Source organism: Canis aureus, chromosome 5 (genome assembly GCF_053574225.1).
Source record: "Canis aureus isolate CA01 chromosome 5, VMU_Caureus_v.1.0, whole genome shotgun sequence".
Taxonomy (NCBI): Eukaryota; Metazoa; Chordata; class Mammalia; order Carnivora; family Canidae; genus Canis; species Canis aureus.
In genome coordinates, this window is record NC_135615.1 from 58660726 (window position 1) to 58683185 (window position 22460).

Here is a 22460-nt window from a genome sequence, read left to right on the forward strand (position 1 = left end):
TTATAAAAATCATGATTTAAAAAAATAAAAAAGTAAAAATCATGATTTTCATTATACAGTAAGGGAGTAGCTTCTTTTCTGTGTTCATTCTCGTGAGGATTAACCATAGAGCTAGTCCTGTGAAATGAAGAATGGTTGTATTGTAATTTAATTCCTTGAATTTCTTGTTTCCTTGTTTTTAAGTGGAGATTTTTTTTTTGGTTCGTATTTTTTATTGGGTTTTTTTATTTTTATTGGGGTTCGATTTGCCAACATATAGCATGACACCCACTGCTCATCACATCAAGTGCCATTCTCAGGGCCCGTCACCAGTCACCCCATCTTGCCACCCACTTCCCCTTTCACTACCTCTTGTTCATTTCCCAGAGTTAGGAGTCTCTCATGTTTTGTTATCCTCTCTGATTTTTCTCAGTGATGTTTTTATGTATTTATTTTAATTTTTTTAGGATTTTATTTATTCGAGAGAGAGAGAGAAAGAGAGAGAGAGAAATGCAGAGACACAGGCAGAAGTTGAAGCAGGGTCCATGCAGGGAGACCCATGTGGGACTCAATCCCGGTCTCCATGATCACAACCTGGGCTGCAGGTGTCACTAAATGGCTGATCCAATGGGGCTGACCCGAAGTGAAGATTTTATTTTATTTTATTTTTATGTTTTTACATTTTTATTGAAGTTCAATTTGCCAACATATCACGTAACACCCAGTTTTTATCCCACCACGTGTCCCCCTCAGTTCCCATCACCCAGTCACCCCAACCCTCACCCACCTCCCCTTCCACTACCCCTTGTTCATTACCCAGCATTAGGTGTCTCTCATGTTTTATCACCCTCACTGATATTTTTACTCACTTTCTCTCCTTCCCTTTACTCCCTTTCACTAATTTTTATATCCCCAAAATGAATAAGGCCATATAATGTTTGTCTTTTCTGATTGACTTACTTCACTCAGCATAATACCCTCCAGGTCCATCCACGTTGAAGCAAATGGTGGGTATTTGTTGTTTCTAATGGCTGAGTAATATTCTGTTGTATACATAGACCACATCTTCTTTATCCATTCATCTTTCGATGGACACCGAGGCTCCTTCCACAGTTTGGCTATTATGGACATTGCTGCTAGAAACATCGGGGTGCAGGTGTCCTGGTGTATGACTGCATCTGTATCTTTGAGGTAAATCCCCAGCAGTGCAATTGTTGGGCCGTAGGGCAGATCAATTTATAACTCTTTGGGGAACCTCCACACAGTTTTCCAGAGTGGCTGTACCAGTTCTCATTCCCACTAACAGTGCAAGAGGGTTCCCCTTTCTTCACATCCTCTCCAACATTTGTTGCTTCCTTTCTTCTGTTTGGTTTTTACTGACATTCAAAAAACATAAAACTTCAGGGTCATAACTTTGTTGCATTTCTAAGTCCTTTCAACAACAAAAGGAAATCGTGTATTATGACTAGAAGTTTAAGTGAGTCCTAAACTATTGGAAGAAAATTCTAAAATATACATTGACGTTCTACAAAGAAAATACTGAGTTTAAACAAAAGAGCCAGAGATCATTCTTCCAGAAGGTTTGTTAAGTTGAATACAGAGCCCTTTTACAAGTATATTAGAAAAATAAGTAGTCCCACAGTATCAGTCAATTCATGTATAAATGAAAATAGAGCTACCTTTAGTGAAACTAACTCTAAAGTAGTTGACTGCCAAGCTGATTGTTAAATTGGTTATTATTAAAACAGGAGAACAATCCCACACAGTTAGGAATGAGGTCCCAGATTAGAAGAACTGGTAAATGTAGCTGCTCATAATCTAAGTTAAATAATTCCTCTACAATTTGAGTAGATATATATCAACATGGCAGTCTTATATGTAATTTATGGTGTTTAGCAAATTATGTAATGGACTTCATGATTCCCTAGAGCTTATTTTTGAGAGATGCTAGTGAATACAGAGGGAGAAAAATGAATGCTCAAAAAAGTCCTATTGCCATCGTATACATTTGGGGAAACTAAGAATATGTCCAAAGAATCTTGGTGTTCAATACTTTTATATTTAGTAAGAACTAACACCATAAAATAGCACCCATTTAGATAGAATTGATGGTAGATGTGGCAGTACTACATCCTTTTCTACAATGTCTGAGCCTATATAGTACTTAAGACCTTTCCAACAGGCATCAACATTAAGTACAATACTAGAAAGCGTGAAAATAATTTTGTCTTTGGAAGTAGTTTACATGAAGTTTTCCTGCATGTCCCATTGGAGATTTGCAGGGAGCCTGCTTCTCCCTCTGCCTGTGTCTCTGTCTCTGTCTCCCTCTCTGTGTCTCTCATGAATAGATAGATAGATAGATAGATAGATAAAGAAATAAATCTTTAAAAGAACTGAATAAAATAATCATCATTATTTTATGATATTTATAAAATGCAGTAAGTTAAGGAAATCATCCTGAGAGGCAGGATGCCTCTCTCATTTGGCCATCTTTTTAACATGTGATACTTATTTTCCTCCCTTGGAGAAGACGACAGGATGCCACTTTTATTTCATAGGGAAGTGTTGTTTGTGACCATCATTTGTAAATGGGTTTTCCGTTGGTTTTGGCGGCAACAGTGTTTGCCACTTCTCTGGTCTAACTGGACTAAGACATCCCTCACTCCTGTTACCACTAGTCCATGTTTGCAGTGCTGTTGGTTGGCTTTGGAAATGTGAACTTTGTGGCTAAAACAGGGAAGTTTCTCTGGCATCGAGTGGAAAACAAGGAGTCCACACAAGGCTCTGTACAGATGATGTGTGTGCATGCATGAATGAGATACTTTCATAACAGGATCTTATGAAATATATATATATATTTATATATGTAAAATATACTGTATCTTACAATGAAGTGAGCTGGGGATAAGACAATGTTATCAAGAAAATCGTAAGGAAGAGGGGCGCCTGGGTCGTGCAATCGTTGGGCTCCTGGGTGATGCAATCGGTTAAGTGTCTGACTCTTGGATTTGGCTCAGGTCATGATCTCATGATCTTTGGATCAAGCCCTGCATCAGGCTTCATGCTCAGCAGTGAATCTACTTGGGATTTTCTCCCTCTGTCTCCTTACTCATGTGTACACACTCTCTCTCATTCTCTCTGTCTCTTAAATGAGTAACTAAATCTTCAAAAAAGGAAAATCACAAGAGTAAAGCCATAAATAGTACTATACTGTATAAAGAAGTGGACCCATGCAATTCCAACACCTGTTGTTCAAGGAGCAACTGTATTTTATCTTTATATCTCCCACTTATTAAGCCGTGACCCTTAGAAAGCTATCAACAGTTGTCCCTAAGACTAATGACCTCTTTTTTCCTCTATCCTACTCCTAGTCTGCATAACAGGAATGCTGCCCCTGTCTACTGCATTAGTGGGAAAAGATCTCTGAGGGCAATTTAGAAGACCTGGTGTCTGTTTCCATGCTTGCCCTTTTCAAGCTGGGTCACCTTTCCTCACTCCATGGGGCCTTTGTTCTTTTATGTATGCTTGAATAGTAGATGGTCGTCAAAGACTCTCATGCAGTATAATCTAGTTGGAAAATTTTGCATTTGCCACTCTGTATGAAGAGGTAAAACATGGGTGTGCAGTCACATATGACTTTGGATTCCTGGAGTGACCCTTGCTGTAGACTTTGTTTTGCTGGAGCTCGTGTTCATCTCTAAGTGTCTGCCTTATAGAGGCCTGTGGGGAGTAAATGAGACCATATGTGGAAATTTCTGAGAGTGTCTACCTGGGAGGAAGTACATATAATCCCGGGTGGGGCCGTGGGACTGGTGAGGCGGTGGGGGTATTGACAGCGGTCAGACTTGGTGCATTGAGGTTTCCTCTGCAGCAACGAGCAAAGCAGAACAACAGAGGTGCCATGATCCCCAGTAGCCCCACTGTCCTATGTCTTCAGCATATCCCTAAATGCTACTGGGCATCTACTTGGACAGTAATCATCCCAAATAGGTAGTCCTGAGCAAGCAGCTGTAGGGGTGCTCTGCAACCTTAGCATGTTTAGCCTGTTTTCCTGGGGTCATGAGTGCTATTTTCCAAAGAGAATACAAAAATGGAACCTGCTGTTTGTACCCATAAGCCGTGCCATATTGAAATTGGGTTGTATGGCATTGCGTTCCCTTTAGTGCCTATCAAGGAAGCTAACAGTCAAAACCTATTTTATTTTTACTGTTCTGGGCCTATTTCTTTAATGAATAAGTAATTTTTTGTCCCTAAAGAGGCTTATTGTGAAAGAGGGAAAGCTTTTGGGCAAAAACTCTTATGTTAAAATTAATGGAAAAAAGAGAGCCACATTCATGAAAGTATCTTGAAGCTATAGAATATACAGTGAGAAATAATTTGCAGAGAGATGAAACTAGTAGCTTAATTAGCTTTAGATACATGAAATAGCTGACTTTGTTTTTCCTATAAAAATGAGTTTTATTCAGTTCAAGGTAGTATTTTCCAGAGATACCCTGATTCATGCTTTATTCTATTTTGAATACCTGTTGACGGTAGTACTCAACTACACTCGTGGCTGTTTTGTTTAAAGTGAAGTCAGATGTGGAACATAATCATCTTCTTTTTTTTTTTAATTTTTATTTATTTATGATAGTCACACACAGAGAGAGAGAGAGAGGCAGAGACATAGGCAGAGGGAGAAGCAGGCTCCATGCACCGGGAGCCCGACGTGGGATTCGATCCCGGGTCTCCAGGATCGTGCCCTGGGCCAAAGGCAGGCGCTAAACCGCTGCGCCACCCAGGGATCCCCATAATCATCTTCTTCGTAGACCCTTTTATTTTACAAAGAGTGATAGTGTATTATTTATTTATTTATTTATTTATTTATTTATTTATTTATTTTCATCCTGAGTTGTAGAATGTAGCTTGTGGTGTTTATTCTCATAGATTTTTCTTTTTCTTTTTCTTTTTTTCTTGCAGATTTTTCTACTGAAGCAACCGAGAAGCTACATCTCTGCTGTCCTAATGTCTTGTCTGGTAGCCCCGTTTCTGTCTTGTAAGTGTTATCTATATTTTCTATAAAAAATGTGGTTACCTTATGCATAGTATGTCTTCACCATAATTCATGGCTGAATTTAGAATACTTAGAGACATCCAGGTCAGTTAGGATCTTTCTTTTAATTGTTCAGAAAATGGATGATGAAATCATTAAGTAAGGGAAGAAAGATGGATGGGTAGAGGAGGAGAGACCCAGGGGATGTGGAGCTGAGACTTGCTCACTGTTGCCATGAGTGTGACTTGGCACAGTGAGGGTTGACTTTAGATTTGTGATTTGGACGCATCGTTAGAAAGTGGTGTTTTATTAACCAAGATAGAGAACACAGAAGAAAGAGGAAGTTATGGGGATTAGGGATTGGAGTGTGGGAGAGAAGATGACACTTTCAGCGTTTGTGCTGAATTTACAATGACCGTCGCGTATTCAGATTGGAGATACATAGTAGGCAGCTGAAAACCAGAGTTGCAAACTTGAAAGAGGGGTTTGTCTGTTTGTATGTCATTTTTACGTGGTGTGGATTCACCATATAGAGGAATGAATTAAAAAATGAGAACAGCATTTTTTTTCTCTTTGATACTCATTTTGAAGGAACATGAATGTGTTTGGTCAGGGTTTATGCTGTCATAGGAGGGGTGTGTGTGTGTGTGTGTGTGTGTGTGTGTGTGTGTGTACAAGGCATACCCATTCTTGTTGAACGTTTTGGTTAATCTTTAGTTAAATGCAAGATCATATGATACTCTGAAGTTTTCATATTTATAATATAGGACATTCTCTCTGAGGTTTTAAATTACTAAATCAGATGAGGACCCTTGGAAGTTTATTGGAAGTATATAATATTCCCTTTTAGGATAGGTAGTGATAAAATCCTAATGAGTTGTCACTGTTTTAAGATCTGTGAAGTTCCCTAATTGGTATTCATGCAGGTATTTTTAATGGAAATAACCTCTTGCACTCTAAAATGTTGTGAAAGAAATATTACTGCACTCCTTCTGGCTTTATCTGGAACATTCTGCCTTTTTAGATATTTGTATATTATGTCTATTGCCCCTAAAAGAATAGATATGTTATGATTTATTACCTCTTCCTACTTATAAGATACATTTTTGTCATATTTTAACATTTTTGAAATTGTGATGTGTTTAGAGTCACCTGGGACATTAATTTGAGATTTTCACCTTTGGAAAAGATGTTAGTAAATCAATTATGTATCTCAAAATCAATACTCAGAATCAGAATCAAGTAAATACTGCACAGTAAGTTATCATAATGCACTACCCCAGGCACTTATTATTGTCATGGGGCACTTTGATTAGTTGATTCCAATTTTGGCTCCTTAGTTATTTTGTAGTACTGAGTTTAGTGTTCAACCCCTGGGTAGAAACACTGATTTTTCTGATCTTCAGGCGATAGATTAACACTGAGAATTTTTTTAATGAACTCATGATTCCTCCAACAATCTCTGTCTATCTGTCACCTACTTAGGGAAATGATCCCCCAATAGTTATGTGCTGACTTCCCTTCTGAAGCTGGGAATGTCTGTTCATCTTTGTATTTCCAGAGCGAACTTCGTGAAGTGGCACATGCTAAATGTGAGCATGGAAGTGGGCTGGTGGCTTGACTCACAACTTTGACCTGACCTATGGTCCAGTATCTGCTTTTCTTTTTCAGAGTCCAAGATCCTATGGACTCACTGAACCTCCACCTCTGTAGTGGACAGTGCTGGAAGGGATATCCAGAAAAATTCACGTGCTTTTATTTATTATGTTTTAAGATTGTTGAATTTAGACACTAATTAGAGAATATTTGGGAATTAAAGATAATCTTTAAAATTCTAGCATGATCTTACTGCACAGCAATTGTCATGGTGAATTTTTAATTGTATATGTATTTATTAGATCATTTTGTCTACATTTACATATGACATGTAATTGAAAAGTCATTTTTTTCCAAAGTATTCTAAAATGTTTCTTTTGGGGATCCCTGGGTGGTGCAGAGATTTGGTGCCTGGCTTTGGCCCAGGGCGTGATCCTGGAGACCCGGGATCGAATCTCATGTCTGGCTCCTGGTGCATGGAGCCTGCTTCTCCCTCTGCCTGTGTCTCTGCCTCTCTCTCTCTCTCTCTCTCTCTCTCTCTCTCTCTCTGTGTGACTATCATAAATAAATAATTTAAAAAAAAAGAAATAAAATCTTTAATAAAAATAAAAATAAATAAAATGTTTCTTTTGTTCTCTTTAACTAAAACACCACATATTGATATATTCTTTCTTATAGAATTCTAATTTCACTTGTCATTTTTTTTTTTTTGGTCTGAATAATAGGTTTATTTATATTTATTTTTATATTTTTTATTTTATTTATTTTTTTAAAGATTTATTTATTTATTTATTTATTTATTTATTTATTTATTCACAATAGACATAGACAGAGAGAGAGAGAGGCACAGACACAGGCAGTGGGAGAAGCAGACTCCATGAGAGGAGCCCGATGCGGGACTCGATCCTGGGACTCCAGGATCACGCCCTGGGCCAAAGACAGGTGCAAAACCTCTGAGCCACCCAGGGATCCCCTTGTTTTTTTATTTTTAAAGATTTATTTATGGGATCCCTGGGTGGCGCAGCGGTTTAGCGCCTGCCTTTGGCCCAGGGCGCGATCCTGGAGTCCCGGGATCAAATCCCATGTCGGCTCCCGGTGCATGGAGCCTGCTTCTCCCTCTGCCTGTGTCTCTGCCTCTCTCTCTCTCTGTGACTATCATAAATAAATTTTAAAAAAATAAAAAAAAAGGATTTATTTATTTATTCATGAGAGATGAGAGAAAAAGAGAGAGAGAGGGAGAGAGAGAGAGGGTGGGTGCCAGAGGGAGATATTAGTGAGTGTACATTATTTTGATTACATTGCACAAAATAAAACTACTATTTCTTTCATAGAAATACAGCAGTGGGAATTATAAGTATTTGTAGAAGTATTGAATTATGTCTCAGTGGATTTATGTGAGTGTGACTTTTCCTAATTTAAGAATGTACATTCAAGTTATTGCTGTCCTTTTCATACTTCCTGACTGATTGAAAAATATTGATTTTCTTACTGCAGAGTGCCAAATAAATAGGAGGATGAAGTTTTCTCTTTGGAGGGAATTCCAGTTTTACTTTGTACCTACCCCTTTTAATCTAAAAATTGAAACAAAAGTTGTGTCCCGAATCCCCATTGTTATAATCAGTGACTAGTTACAGTATACTGTACTTGAGGCTATTAGGTCTACAAATGCCATCCTATAATTACATTATTATTATTATTATTATTATTATTATTATTATTATCTTAAGGTTATGGCTTTGGAAGTTTTAAGTGCTAGGTTTCTCCTTTTGAAAGCAGATGTGGATGTCATAAAGGACTGTCCGGATTTGTTTATTGAAGTGGTACAGTTTTGTTTTGTTTTTTTAATTTCGGGTTTCAGATTCAAGTAGAATTTGAGGAAAAGTATAATATATAGAATTGATCTTTTTATTCATCTGGTGTTATTGGTGTTTCAATATAAATTATTGCTTGAATTGCTGTTACAGTCTTTCTATCTGAGGTTCCTGGGAACATATCATCTGTTGTTCCTGCCTCCTGGCACTCGGTCATCTTCTGTGTGCTGTGGCAGGCTGCTGTTTATGGATAGACAGCAGAGAAGTACTGAGGCTCAGTTCTCCCAAATGTGGAGACATCTGTGAATTGGACAGCATGCCACCGTTTAGACTGTCCTCCTCCATCCCACTGTATGCTCAGTACTGTCTCTGGAGTGGGAGGAAGTTATTTCTTCCAAAAGGTTCAAATGAATTTCTAGTTAATATCATTTAATATCACTTCAAATAAATTTGACTACTTATAGGTATATTGCCTATTGTTTGTGAATGTATTTAAATTTTGTGTAATTGAAACATATTTGCTGTTCTTGTTTTTAGACTTACAGATTTTTTATAGGAGAGAAAATGAGAATATGGACAAAATGGGAACACCTGGAAGTTGATAGATTTAACATAGAAGTTTTTTTCTGTAGTAGAAACTCTTTAAAAAGCAAGATTTATGTCCAGGAATCAGGAAACATTGGAAACAACCCAAATGTCTATTTATTTCCACCATATGACCCCATTTTTGAAAAAAAAAAAAAGCCAAATTAAGCAATGTAGTATTTATTTTATAATATTACAAAATATATTGTTACATTATGAGATAATATAGTATTTATTAGATTATATAAAGGATATGTACGTATGTTGTAAAACTATCAAACCAACTGAAGGAATGATGAAATGATTCAGCATATATTTATCTTTCAGACAGTAGGCTGTGAGATGAGATTAGGGGAAAGCACACAGCTTAGTAGTATGCTCCATACTTGCCTTGCTTGCTGAATGTTCTTTACTCATTTAAAATATTATATAAAGAAAACATTTCTTAAGATCTGATTTAAAAAGGCAGCACATGGATAGCCCGGGTGGCTCAGCATTTTAGCGCCACCTTTGGCCCGGTGCGTGATCCTGGCGATCCGGGATGGAGCCCACTTCTCCCTCTGTCTGTGACTCTGTGCCTCTCTGTGTGTCTCTAATGAATAAATAAAATCTTAAAAAAGGGCAGCACAATAATAATAATAATAATAATAATAATAATAATAATAATAACAGAATAGCAGAGAGGAGATTGGGTGGCTCATACACAGATATAGATTGGGCCATGGACATGGCCCAATCAGCTGCAGATTTGGTGTCTGGTGGAAGTCCACTTCCTGGTTCAGAGGCCGCTACTTTCTTCTTGTGTCTCCCACATGGCAGCTCTGTGGGCTGGGTTATTTTTTTACAAGTGTGAAAATCCCATTCATTAGGGCTAAACCCTCGTGACCTCATCACCTCCCAACCACCTCAGGTCCTAATACCATGAGGACTAGATTTTATCATGTGATCTTTGGGGGGGGGGGGTTTCGCAAGGATTCAGTCTGTAACATGTTTGGAGAATCACATATGGACCACCTAGGAGGTGAGTCAAAAACTCACCTAGGAATATATGACTAATTTTGTCTTTTAGGATATTTATAAGTTATTTTAATGGTGTTACAGAAAGCATCCAACTATATGGAATTTTTTCTGATGTAGAACAGGAACTGAAAATTGCAATTCCTCACTAGCCAGTAAAAACTTCAGTTGATCTCACAGGTTAATTGTCAGAATCAGATGTAATACAGGGTATAGTAAAAATTGTAAGTTTTAAATGCTGTTAAAATATAACATCATTCCTATCCTGGTATTCTTTGCAAACATAATTATTTGATATTAGGAGTCACAGAATTTCTGCTTTGTTTAAAACTGTGTTCTTGTTCTCAACTGTTTCTAATAATAGAACGTACCCCCTTGTTTTGTATTAGTTACTTCAACACACTTTGAGTTCCTTTGGGGGAAAAAAAAAACAAGCACTGCCAGTATTGAGGAGTATCGGTTATGAATAAGTAAGCATTTAGAGTAGACAGGTGTCAGTTTTGTCTGGTTCAGGAAACTAGTCTGTGGGTCTGTGTCACTTCAGATGACTACCATGCCACCTGGTTCAATCTCTTTGCTCAGGATCCTGCTTCATGGAAGGCTGGAGTTTTGCTAATTCTGTCCTTCTATAAGCAGCTTAGGTTTCCTGTGTGTGTTTATCAGTTGGTGTATCCCTGCAACTGACATATATGACATACTTCTTGCTCATAGGGCTTCCAAATGTTTTCATTCAGTTAGTAATAGAGTTGATTGTTTTCTTTACTTCGTTTTGCATAGAAAAACCTAGTGTTAGCAATTGAATACTCACCCACTGAAACAGAAACCACCACCATATGATTTCATTAAAGGCACCAAGCATCTGCTCCTTTACTGAAGGGAATTACATAGTATTCTCTATACAGAATCTCAGTTCACACTTTGAAGACTAATTGCCTGAGGAAAGAACAGTGTATGAAATTGGGTAAATTATTTTTTCACATTTACCTGATTGATAAGAGGTTAAGTGCCGTCAAGTACAACCACTGAGTACTCTTTTATTTTTAAAGTTAGGTTCCACAAACTATAAGTTCGGCATTTTATTAGACTGCTGAAGAAAGGTATGTAGGCTTAATAGAATTAAAAACTGCCTTATATACCTGGCACATGTGTGTATGCCATTGTACTCATAATCAGTTGCAAATGCACTTAAAGTATAAGCAGCTCTTCTCATGGGAATCTTTTGATTATCCTTATTTTAGAAAAATTACCTGGTTGATGTCAAAGTGAAATGATACGGAGATTCATTTCTGCCCATTTGTAAGTTACTGACACATCTGTTTTTAATAATAATGTTAAAATATTTTATGTATTTAGGTAAGCTGTTCAAAAATGTTTCTAAGGAAGTTTTACATGGGGAAACATCTGGCTTATTAACTTACATAGTAGAAATTCCACACCCTTGTTACTGTTTGGCAATACAGAATACATAACAAGCACTGAATTTAGTACACATTTGGCCACACAAAGTTGAGAATAAAGTTCATGCTTAGGAGTATTAGTTAAGTTCACGTTATCTTCCCTTTGAACCAAAATATGAATGTTTTGAATATTAACAATGACTGGAAATCTCATGGTGGGACTGAGAAAGATAGAATACATATCTGCTTTGAGGAGAAAGTAACGTAAAAGAAATCGCTTCTATATTTATATACACATATATATCTGTAGGTAGAATTTTAAATAAGTTTAAGTGTAATTAATGGCTGCTAACATTGTGCAGTTTGTCAAGTTTGCCACATGGGATGCCACGGAAGAAGTATTACATATTCTGGGTTTAAGGCATTAAAAATTAAATAATACTTGGGCAAATTGAACACCAATAAAAAATAAATTTATTATACAAAAAATAAAGGCTTAAAACCAAAAAATAAATAAATATTACTTGGTTATGTTTAAATATTTTCTTTTTTTAATATTTTATTTATTCATTAATGAGAGAGACAGAGATAGAGGCGAAGACACAGGCAGAGAGAGAGAAGCAGGTTCCATGCAGGGAGGCCAACATGGGACTAGATCCCATGTCTCCAGGATCACACCCTGGGCCAAAGGCAGGCGCCAAACTGCTGAGCCACCCAGGCATCTCTGTGTATGAATATTTTCAAACAAATCACTAGTGTACATGGGAGTATGTTGAAATATTTAAATGCTGTGAAGTTTCTTTTTCAAGATTAAATTTTATTATCAGACATGAGCTAGTGTTTATAAATTATAGAGATGTTTTTAGTGAACACTTATGAAATCATCAAGGTGATCACATCAACAAGAGAAAAAACAAGAACCATAGGATCCTCTCAATAGATGCAGGGAAAGCATTTGACAAAGTACAGCATCCATTCCTGATCAGTACTCTTCAGAGTTATGCACAGGGAACATTCCTCAATATCTGTAAAGCCATCTCTGAAAAGCCCACAGCAAACATCATTCTCAATGGGGAAAATGGGAGAGCCTTTCCCCTAAGATCAGGAACATGACAGGGATGTCCACCCTCACCACTGCTATTCAACACATTACCATAATTCCTAGCCAAAAGACATTCAAATTGGCAAAGGAGTCACTCTCCCTTTTCGCAGATGACAAGATACTGTACTTTGAAAACACAAAGACTCCACCCCAAGATTGCTAGAACTCATCCAGCAATTCAGCAATGTGACAGGATACAAAAATCAATGCCCAAAAATAAGCTGCACTTCTCTACACTGACAATGAGTGGGAAGAAAGAAAAATTAAGGACTCAACCCATTTACAACTGGACCACAAATCAGAAGATATATAGGAATAAACCTAACCAAAGAGGTAAAGGATCTATACCCTAAAAACTACAGAACACTTCTGAAATAAATTGAGGAAGAATCAAAGAGATGGAAAAACTTTCCATGCTCATATATTGGAAGAATAAATATTATGAAAATGTCTATGCTATGCAGGGCCTTTTACAGGTTCAATGAAATCCCTATCAAAATACCATGGACTTTCTTCAGAGAGTTGGAACAAATTATTTTAAGATTTGTGTGGAATCTGAAAAGACCCCGAATAGCCAGGGGAATATTGGGGAAAAAAAACAAAACAAAACTCCAGATCAGGGGCATCACAATGCCAGATTTCAAGCTGTAGTACAAAGCTGTGATCATCAAGACAGTGGTACTGGCACAAAAACAGACACATAGATCAATGGAACAGAATAGAGACCCCAGAAATGGGCTCTCAACTCTATGGTCAACTAATATTCGACAAAGCAGGAAAGACTATCCACTGTAAAAAGGACACTCTCTTCATTAAATGGTGTTGCGACAAGTTGACAGCCATGTACAAAAGACTGAAACTAGACTATTCTCTCACACCAGACACAATGATAAACTAAAAATGGATGAAAGATCTAAATGTGAGACAAGAATACATCAAAGTCTTAGAGGAGACCACAGGCAACACCCGTTATGAACTTGGCCACAGCAACTTCTTGCAAGATACATCTATGAAGGCAAAGGAAATGAAAGCAAAAATGAACTCTATTGGGACTTCATCAGGGTAAAAGCTTCTGCACAGCAAAAGAAGCAGTCAACAAAACTAAAATACAACCTACAGAATGGGAGAAGATATTTGCAAATGACATATCAGATAAAGGGCTAGTATCCAAGATCTAATAAGAACATCAGATTCAACACCCAAGAAAGAAACAATCCAATCATCCAATGGGCTGAAGACATAACAGACATTTCACCAAAGAAGACATTTTCATGGCCAGGAAGCACATGAGAAAATGCTCTGCATCACTGGCCATCAGGGAAATACGAATCAAAACCACAATGAGATACCACCTCACAATGGTGAGAATGGGGAAAATTAACAAGACTTGAAACAACAAATGTTGCAGAGGGTGTGGAGAAAGGGGAACCCTCCTGCACTGTTGGTGGGAATGTTAACTGGTGCAGCCACTCTGGAAATCTGTGTCCTTCAACAAATGAATGGATAAAGATGATGCGGTCCATATATATAATGGAATATTACTCAGACATTAGAAGGACGAATACTCACCACTTTCTTCAATGTGGATGGAACTGGAGAAGATTATGCTGAGTGAAATAAGTCAATCAGAGAAGGACAAACATTATATGGTTTCATTCATATGGGGATTATAATAATAGTGAAAGGATTATCGGGGGGAGGAGGGGAAATGAATGGGAAAAATAGGGAGACAAACCATGAGAATCCTAACTCTGGAAAATGAACAAAGGGTTGGGGAAAGGGAGTTAGGTGGGGGGCATGGAGTGACTGGGTGATGGGCATTGAGTGGTCACCTGTCAGGATAAGTACTGGCTGTTATACTGTGGGTTGTAAATCGAATTTCAATATACATGAAACGTCAAAGATTCAGGTTACCAAAATTTTGGAAGCTATTTTAAAGGTTTACCCATACAACTTTTTTTCTTTAATTTTACATATATGCCCTTAACAATGAAAAGAAAAGTATAGGAGACAGACAAAATTGACCATTTTAAGTAGTTTTTGTGCACAGACCGCAACAGGTACAATTTGCCTAATCAATTGAGGCAACAGCAAAACTGAATAGGCCCCTCCCTCGGGACTGATTTTTTTTTTTTTTTTTTAAGTATTTCAGAAGAGCAGGTATTACCACTCCTTCAGTGTTTGGTCGAAATTCCTGTGAGGCCATCTGGTCCTGGGCGTTTGTTTGTTGGCAGTTATTTTTATTACTGACTCAATTTCCTTGCTAGTATTCAGTCCATTGAACTTTTCACCTACTTCCTCCTTCAGTTTTTGTAGCTTCTAGACTTCTAGGAATTTATCCACTGCGTGTAGGTTGTCCAATATGTTGGTCAATAGTTTTTCATGATATTCTGTTTCAATCATTTAATGTATGTATTCAATTGGTTGCAATTTCTCCTTTATCCTTTGTGATTCTGTTTGAGTGCTTCTCCCTTCTTCTTTCATGAGTCTACCTACAAGATTATCATTCTGTTGATCTTCAAGGAACTAGATAGTGGTTTCATTAATCTGTTCTACTGGTTTTTACTTTTGTTTCTGTAACATATATTTCAGCTCTAATTTTTAGTACTTGTGGCCTTCTGCTGTTTTTTGGTTTTATTTACTGTTCTTTTGCTGAGTCCTTTAGCATAGGTTTATGTGGTTTGAGATTTTTGTTTGAGGTAGGTCTGTATTGCTGTAACCTTCCCTCTTTAGGATCCATTTTGCTGTATCTCAAAGATTCTGGACAATGGTCTTGCCATTTTTATTTGTTTCCATGTAACTTTTTCTGTCTTCTTGGAGTTCTCCTTCGATGCATTCATTGTTTACTAGCATGGTGTAAACCACACGTATGTGTGTTTTTCCAATTTTTTTTTCTCTTGGGATTGATTTCTAGTTCCACAGCATTGTGCTCAGAAAAGATGCTTGGTATGATTTCAATGTTTTTGAATTTTTGAGACTTGTTTTGTGGCCTGATCTGTGACCTATGCTGAAGAAGTTACCACGGGCACTTGAAAGGAATGAGTATTCTGCTGTTTGAACAAGTTTGAACCAGTGAATTAGTCCAAGTAATTGTTTCCTTTTTGATTTTCAGTTTGGGTCATCCCTCTATTAATGTAAGAGGGGTGTTAAAGTCTCCTACTATTGTTGTATTACTGTCAATTAGTTCCTTAATGCCTAATTGCTTTATGTATTCAGGTGATCCTATGTTGTGTGTACATTTATTTAAAACTGTTAAATCTGGGATCCCTGGGTGGCGCAGCGGTTTGGCGCCTGCCTTTGGCCCAGGAAGTGATCCTGGAGACCCGGGATCGAATCCCACGTCGGGCTCCCGGTGCATGGAGCCTGCTTCTCCCTCTGCCTGTGTCTCTGCCTCTCTCTCTCTCTCTGTGACTATCGTAGAGTTAAATAAATTAATAAAGATTTTAAAAAAAAACTGTTAAATCTTCTTGTTGTGTCATCTCCACTCTTATACATAACATCTTTGTCTCCTACTACACACTCTGTTTTAAAGTGTGTTTTGACTGGAAGAAGTGTTCCTACTCCTGCCTTCTTCAGACCTCTTGAATGATAAATATTTTTCTCCATCTGCTCACTATCATTCAGCAGGTGTCTATAGATCTGAAATGAATCTCTACTAGTCAGCATATAAGTGAGACTTGTTTCCTTTTGTTGGTGTTGTTGCTGTTGTTGATTGAAAGAGTTTAGTTTGTTTTGTTTTATTTTTTACAGTTTTGTTTGTGAATCCACCCTGTCACCCTATGTCTTTTCATCAGAGTGTTTTGTCCATTTACATTCGTAGTAATTATTTTTGTTTTCGAGTTCAATTTGCCAACATATAGCATAACACCTAGTGCTCATCCCATCAAGTGCCCCCCTCAGTGCCCATCACCCATTCACCCCAACCCCCCGCCCACTTCACTTTCCACCAGCCTTTGTTCGTTTCCCAGAGTTAGGGGTCTCTCATGTTCTGTCTGATATTTCCCACTCTGATATTTCCATTCTGATATTTCACACTCATTTCCACTCATTTCTTCTTCTTTCCCCTTCTTCCATTTCACTATTTTTTATATTCCCCAAATGAATGAGACCATATAATGTTTGTCCTTCTCCAATTGACTTATTTCACTCAGCATAATACCCTCGAGGTACATCCATCTCGAAGCAAATGGTGGGGTTTATCATTTCTAATGGCTGAGTAATAGTTCGTTTCCCAGAGTAAGGAGTCTTTCATGTTCTGTCTCCCTTTTTGATATTTCCCACTCATTTTTTCTCCTTTCCCCTTTATTGACTTTCACTATTTTTATATTCCCCAAATGAATGAGACCATATAATGTTTTTCCTTCTCCGATTGACTTATTTCACTCAGCATAATACCCTCCAGTTCCATCCACATCGAAGCAAATGCTGGGTATTTGTCATTTCCAATGGCTGAGTAATATTCCATTGTATACATATACCACATCTTCTTTATCCATTCATCTTTCGATGGACTCGAAGGCTCTTTCTACAGTTGGCTTTTATGGATATTGCTGCTATAAATATCAGGGTGGAGGTGTCCTGGCGTTTCATTGCATCTGTATCTTTGGGGTAAATCCCCAGTAGTGCAATTCCTGGGTTGTAGGGCAGATCTATATTTACCTCTTTGAGGAACCTCCACACAGTTTTCCAGAGTGGCTGCACCAGTTCACATACCCACCAAAAGTGCAGGAGGGTTCCCCTTTATCCACGTCCTCTCCAACATTTGTGGTTTCCTGCTTTGTTAATTTTCCGCATTCTCACTGGTGTGAGGTGGTATCTCATTGTGGTTTTGATTTGTATTTCCCTAATGGCAAGTGATGCAGAGCATTTCCTCATGTGCTTGTTGGCCATGTCTATGTCTTCCTCTGTGAGATTTCTGTTCATGTCTTTTGCCCATTTCATGATTGGATTGTTTGTTTCTTTCCTGTTGAGTTGAATAAGTTCTTTATAGATCTTGGATACTAGCCCTTTATCTCATACATCATTTGCAAATATTTTCTCCGATTCTGTAAGTTGTCTTTGAATTTTGTTGATGGTATCTTTTGCTTTGCAAAAGCTTCTTATCTTGGTGAAGTCCCAATAGTTAATTTTTGCTTTGGTTTCTCTTGCCTTCATGGATGAATCTTGGAAGAAGTTACTGTGGCCAAGTTCAAAAAGGGTGTTGTCTGTGTTCTTCTCTAGGATTTGGATGGAATGTTGTGTCACATTAAGATCTTTCATCCATTTTGAGTTTCTCTTTGTGTATGGTAAAGAGAGTGGTCTAGTTTCATTTTTCTGCATATGGATGTCCAATTTTCCCAGCACCATTTATTGAAGAGACTGTCTTTTTTCCAGTGGATAGTCTTTCCTCCTTTGTCGAATGTTAGTTGACTATAACGTTGAGGATCCACTCCTGGATTCTCTATTCTGTTCCATTGATTTATGTGTCTGTTTCTGTGCCAGTACCACACTGTCTTGATGACCACAGCTTTGTAGTCCAACCTGAAATCTGGCATTGTGATGCCCCCAGCTCTGGTTGTCTTTTTGAATATTCCCCTGGCTATTAGGGGTCTTTTCTGATTCCACACAAATCTTAAAATAATTTGTTCCAACTCTATGAAGAAAGTCCATAGTATTTTGATAGGGATTGCATTAAATGTGTAAATTACCCTGGGTAGCATTTACATTTTCACAATATTAATTCTTCCAATCCATGAGCATTGAATATTTTTCCATTTCTTTGTGTCGTCCTCAATTTCTTTCAGAAGGGTTCTATAGTTTTGGGGGTATAGATCCTTTACCTCTTTGGTTAGGATTATTCCTATGTATCTTATGCTTTTGGGTGCGATTATAAATGGGATTGACTCCTTACTGTCTCTTTCTTCAGTCTCATTTTTAGTGTATAGAAATGCCCCTGACTTCTGCGCATTGTTTTTGTATCCTGCCAGGCTACCAAATTGCTGTATGACTTCCAGGAATCTTGGGGTGGAGTCTTTTGGGTTTTCTATATACAGTATCATGTCATCTGTGAAGAGGGAGAGTTTGACTTCTTCTTTGCAAATTTGAATGCAATTTGTTTCTTTTGTTGCCTGATTGCTGAGGCTAGGACTTCCAGTACTATGTTGAATAGCAGTGGTGAGAGTGGACATCCCTGTCATGTTTCTCTTCTTAGTGGATAGGTTCCCAGTGTTTCCCCATTGAGAATGATATTTGCTGTGGGCTTTCGTAGACGGCTTTTAAAATGTTGAGGAATGTTCCCCCTATCCCTACACTCTGAAGAGTTTTGATCAGGAATGGAATGCTGTATTATGTCAAACGCTTTCTCTGCCTGCATTGGGAGGATCATATGGTTCTTGTTTTTTCTCTTGCTAATATGATCAATCACATTGATTGTTTTACGAGTGTTGAACCAGCCTTGTGTCCAGGGAATAAATCCTACTTGGTCATAGTGAATAATTTTCTTAATGTACTGTTGGATCCTATTGGCTAGTATCTTGTTGAGAATTTTTGCATCCATGTTCATCAGGGATATTGGTCTGTAATTCTCCTTTTTGGTGGGGTCTTTGTCTGGTTTTGGAATTAAGGTGATGCTGGCCTCATAGAACCAATTTGGAAGTACTCTATCTCTTTCTATATCTTTCCAAACAGCTTTAGTAGAATAGGTATGGTTTCTTCTTTAAATGTTTGATAGAATTCCCCTGGGAAGCCATCTGGCCCTGGACTTTTGTGTCTTGTGAGGTTTTTGATGACTGCTCCAATGTCCTCCCTGGTTATTGGCCTGTTCAGGTTTTCTATTTCTTCCTGTTCCAGATTTGGTAATTTGTGGCTTTCCAGGAATGCGTCCATTTCTTTTAGATTGCCTAATTTATTGGCATATAGCTGTTCATAATATGATTTTAAAATTGTTTGTATTTCCTTGGTGTTGGTAGTGATCTCTCCTTTCTCATTCATGATTTTATTAATTTGAGTCTTCTCTCTCTTCTTTTTAATAAGGCTGGCTAATGGTTTATGTATCTTATTAATTCTTTCAAAGAACCAACTCCTGGTTCTGTTGATCTGTTCCACAGTTCTTCTGGTCTCGATTTCGTTGAGTTCTGCTAGAATCTTAATTAACTCTCTTCTTCTGCTGGGTGTAGGATCTATCTGCTGTTTTTTCTCTAGCTCCTTTATGTGTAAGGTTAGCTTTTGTATTTGAGTTCTTTCCAGTTTTTGAATGGATGCTTGTATTGCGATGTATTTCCCCCTTAGGACTGCTTTTGCTGCATCCCAAAGAATTTGAATGGTTGTATCTTCATTCTCATTAGTTTCCATGAATCTCTTTAATTCTTCTCTAATTTCCTGGTTGACCCTTACATCTTTCAGCAGGATGGTACTTAACCTCCACGTGCTTGAAACCCTTCCAATGTTCTTCTTGTGATTTAGTTCTAAATCAAACATTATGGTGCAATAATATGCAGGGGACGATCCCAATCTTTTGGTATTGGTGAAGACCTGATATGTGACCCAGTATGTGGTCTATTCTGGAAAAGGTTCCATGTGCACTTGAGAAGAATGTTTATGCAGTTTTGTTTGGATGTAAAGTTCTGTAAATATCTGTGAAATTCATTGGTATAGTGTATCATTTAAAGGTCTTGTTTCTTTGGAGATGTTGTGCTTAGAAATCTGTCAGTTGTAGAAAGCGCTACGTTCAAGTCACCAAGTATAAGTGTATGATTATCTAAGTATGTCTTAACTTTGGTTATTGGGATCCCTGGGTGGCGCAGCGGTTTGGCGCCTGCCTTTGGCCCAGGGCGTGATCCTGGAGACCCGGGATCGAATCCCACATTGGGCTTCCGGTGCATGGAGCCTGCTTCTCCTTCTGCCTATGTCTCTCTCTCTCTCTCTCTCTCTCTCTCTCTCTCTCTCTCTCTCTCTCTCTCTCCTGACTATCATAAATAAATAAAAAATTAAAAAAAAAACTTTGGTTATTAATTGATTGATATACTTGGCAGTTCCCACATTCAGGACATAAATATTGATGATTGTTAGGTCATCTTGTTGGATAGATCCTTTAAATATGATATAGTGTCCCTCTTTATCCCTCACTACAGTCTTGGGGATAAACTTTAGTTTATCTGATATAAGGATGGCTACCCCTGCTTTCTTCTGAGGACCATTTGAATGGTACATGGTCCTCCAAACTTTTATTTTCAGGCTGTAGATGTCCTTATGTCTAAAATGAGTCTCTTGTAAACAGCAAATAGATGGGTCCTGCTTTTTCATCCAGTCTGAAACTTCGCGCCTTTTGATGGGGTCATTAAGCCGATTCACATTCAGAGTTACTATTGAAGGATGTGAATTTAGTGTTATCATAATGCCTACTCAGTCATGGTTTTTGTGGATTGTTTTCTTGGACTTCCTCTTTCTATTACATAATCCCCCTTAATATTTCTTGCAGAGCCGGCCTGGTGGTCACATATTCTTTCAGTTTGTTGCCTATCTTGAAAGCTCTTTATCTCTCCTTCTTTTCTGAATGAGAGCCTTGCTGGATAAAGTATTCTTGGCTGTATGTTTGTCTCGTTTAGGACCCTGAATATATCCTGCCAGCACTTTCTGGGCTGCCAGGTCTTTGTTGAGAGGTCTGCTGTTAATCTAATATTTCTCCCCATAAAAGTTAGATATTTCTTGTCTCTTGCTGCTTTAAGGATCTTCTCTGTATCTTTGGAATTTCCAAGCTTCACTATTAAATGTCGAGGTGTTGAATGTTCTTTATTGATTTTGGGGGGTATCTCTCTATTTCCTGGATATGAATGCCCGTTTCCCTTCCTTGTAACTCTGTGGGAGAGAGGACTGTTTCTGCTTCTTTCCTTTGAGGTGAGTTTTTCCTTCTAGTCATTTTGCTCCGTGCAGTGTGGCCCAAAACAAGTTGTATTGGGAAAAGGAGAAAAATGATAGAAGAGAAAATAGGAAAAAAAAGGGATCTCTGGGTGGCGCAGTGGTTTGGCGCTTGCCTTTGGCCCAGGGCACGATCCTGGAGACCCGGGATCGAATCCCACGTCAGGCTCCTGGCGCATGGAGCCTGCTTCTCCCTCTGCCTGTGTCTCTGCCTCTCTCTCTCTCTGTGTGTGTGACTATCATAAATAAATAAGAAATTAAAAATAAAAGAAAAAGAAAATAGGAAAAAAAGAAAGAAAATGGGGGGGAAAGCAAACAGAAAACAAAAAACAAAGGGGAGTATCCTCTGATTCTATATACTGTAAATTCCTTGACTTCCCCTGGATCTTTCCAGTGCTGCTTGGTCAATAACTTGTTTTTTCCCTGTCTGTCTAGCTGGTCTTCTGGGGGAGTGACCTGCTTTGCTGATTCCCAGGTGTGTGCACCTGGGAGAGCTGCTCAGCCCTCTGCCTCGTGCATGGCTCAGCAGGAGTTGTTTATCCTGTGAGACCCCATGAGGAACAACAACAGTGGCGGTGGCCAGCTCTGGGGCCCTGGATTCAGCTCCCACAGTAAGTATGGAGCTCTACGTCTGCAGGGTCCTGGATGTTATGGGGGAGGGGGCTGCCGATCTGCACAGCTCTGGGCCGCCCAGTGGCAGGAACGTCCTGGCTATCCTTTGTCCCCCCGGCCTCTGCCTGTCCTGAGGGCAGCACCAGATCCTGGGCTGTGTCCCCCAGCGTCCTGGGGTCTGGGGCCTGCGCCGCTGGAATCGCACTCCCGGGGCCGCTCAGCCCCTTCTGGTTGGAGCGGCTGCCTGAGCTGCTGTCCAAGCTGCTCCTGGGCCCCACCTTACCTGAGCTGCAGCCCTTTAGGGAGCTTGGCTGGTGCGTGGTGCGCTCTCCCTCTATTAGTGCCCCTGGGAGCCTGAGGGCATCCCGGCCCTTCCTGGGATACTGGTCCAACTCCTTGGGAGTGCCTTTCTGTCCGGGAAGATTGGTGAAGCTCCT

The 22460-nt window shown here is 38.7% G+C and overlaps 1 protein-coding gene across 7 annotated transcripts in view; it reads left to right on the forward strand.

Annotated features, from left to right (window-relative positions):
• The window catches only part of LOC144314275 (uncharacterized), a 66426-nt gene that overhangs the window by 30129 nt on the left and 13837 nt on the right, over window positions 1-22460 (forward strand). For 2 of the 7 annotated variants that reach the window (XR_013380110.1, XM_077898210.1), the window contains exons 5-7: window positions 4939-5014; window positions 11259-11316; window positions 21847-22022. Coding sequence is in view for 3 of the 7 variants with exons in the window: in XM_077898211.1 (XP_077754337.1) it covers window positions 4939-5014; window positions 6683-6806 (200 nt within the window). In the remaining 4 variants the exon portion in view is untranslated. Of the gene's footprint in view, window positions 1-4938; window positions 5015-6572; window positions 7008-11258; window positions 11317-21846; window positions 22023-22460 lie in introns of those variants that run through there. The other 5 variants (XR_013380108.1, XR_013380109.1, XM_077898213.1 and 2 more) reach the window with 4 other exon arrangements.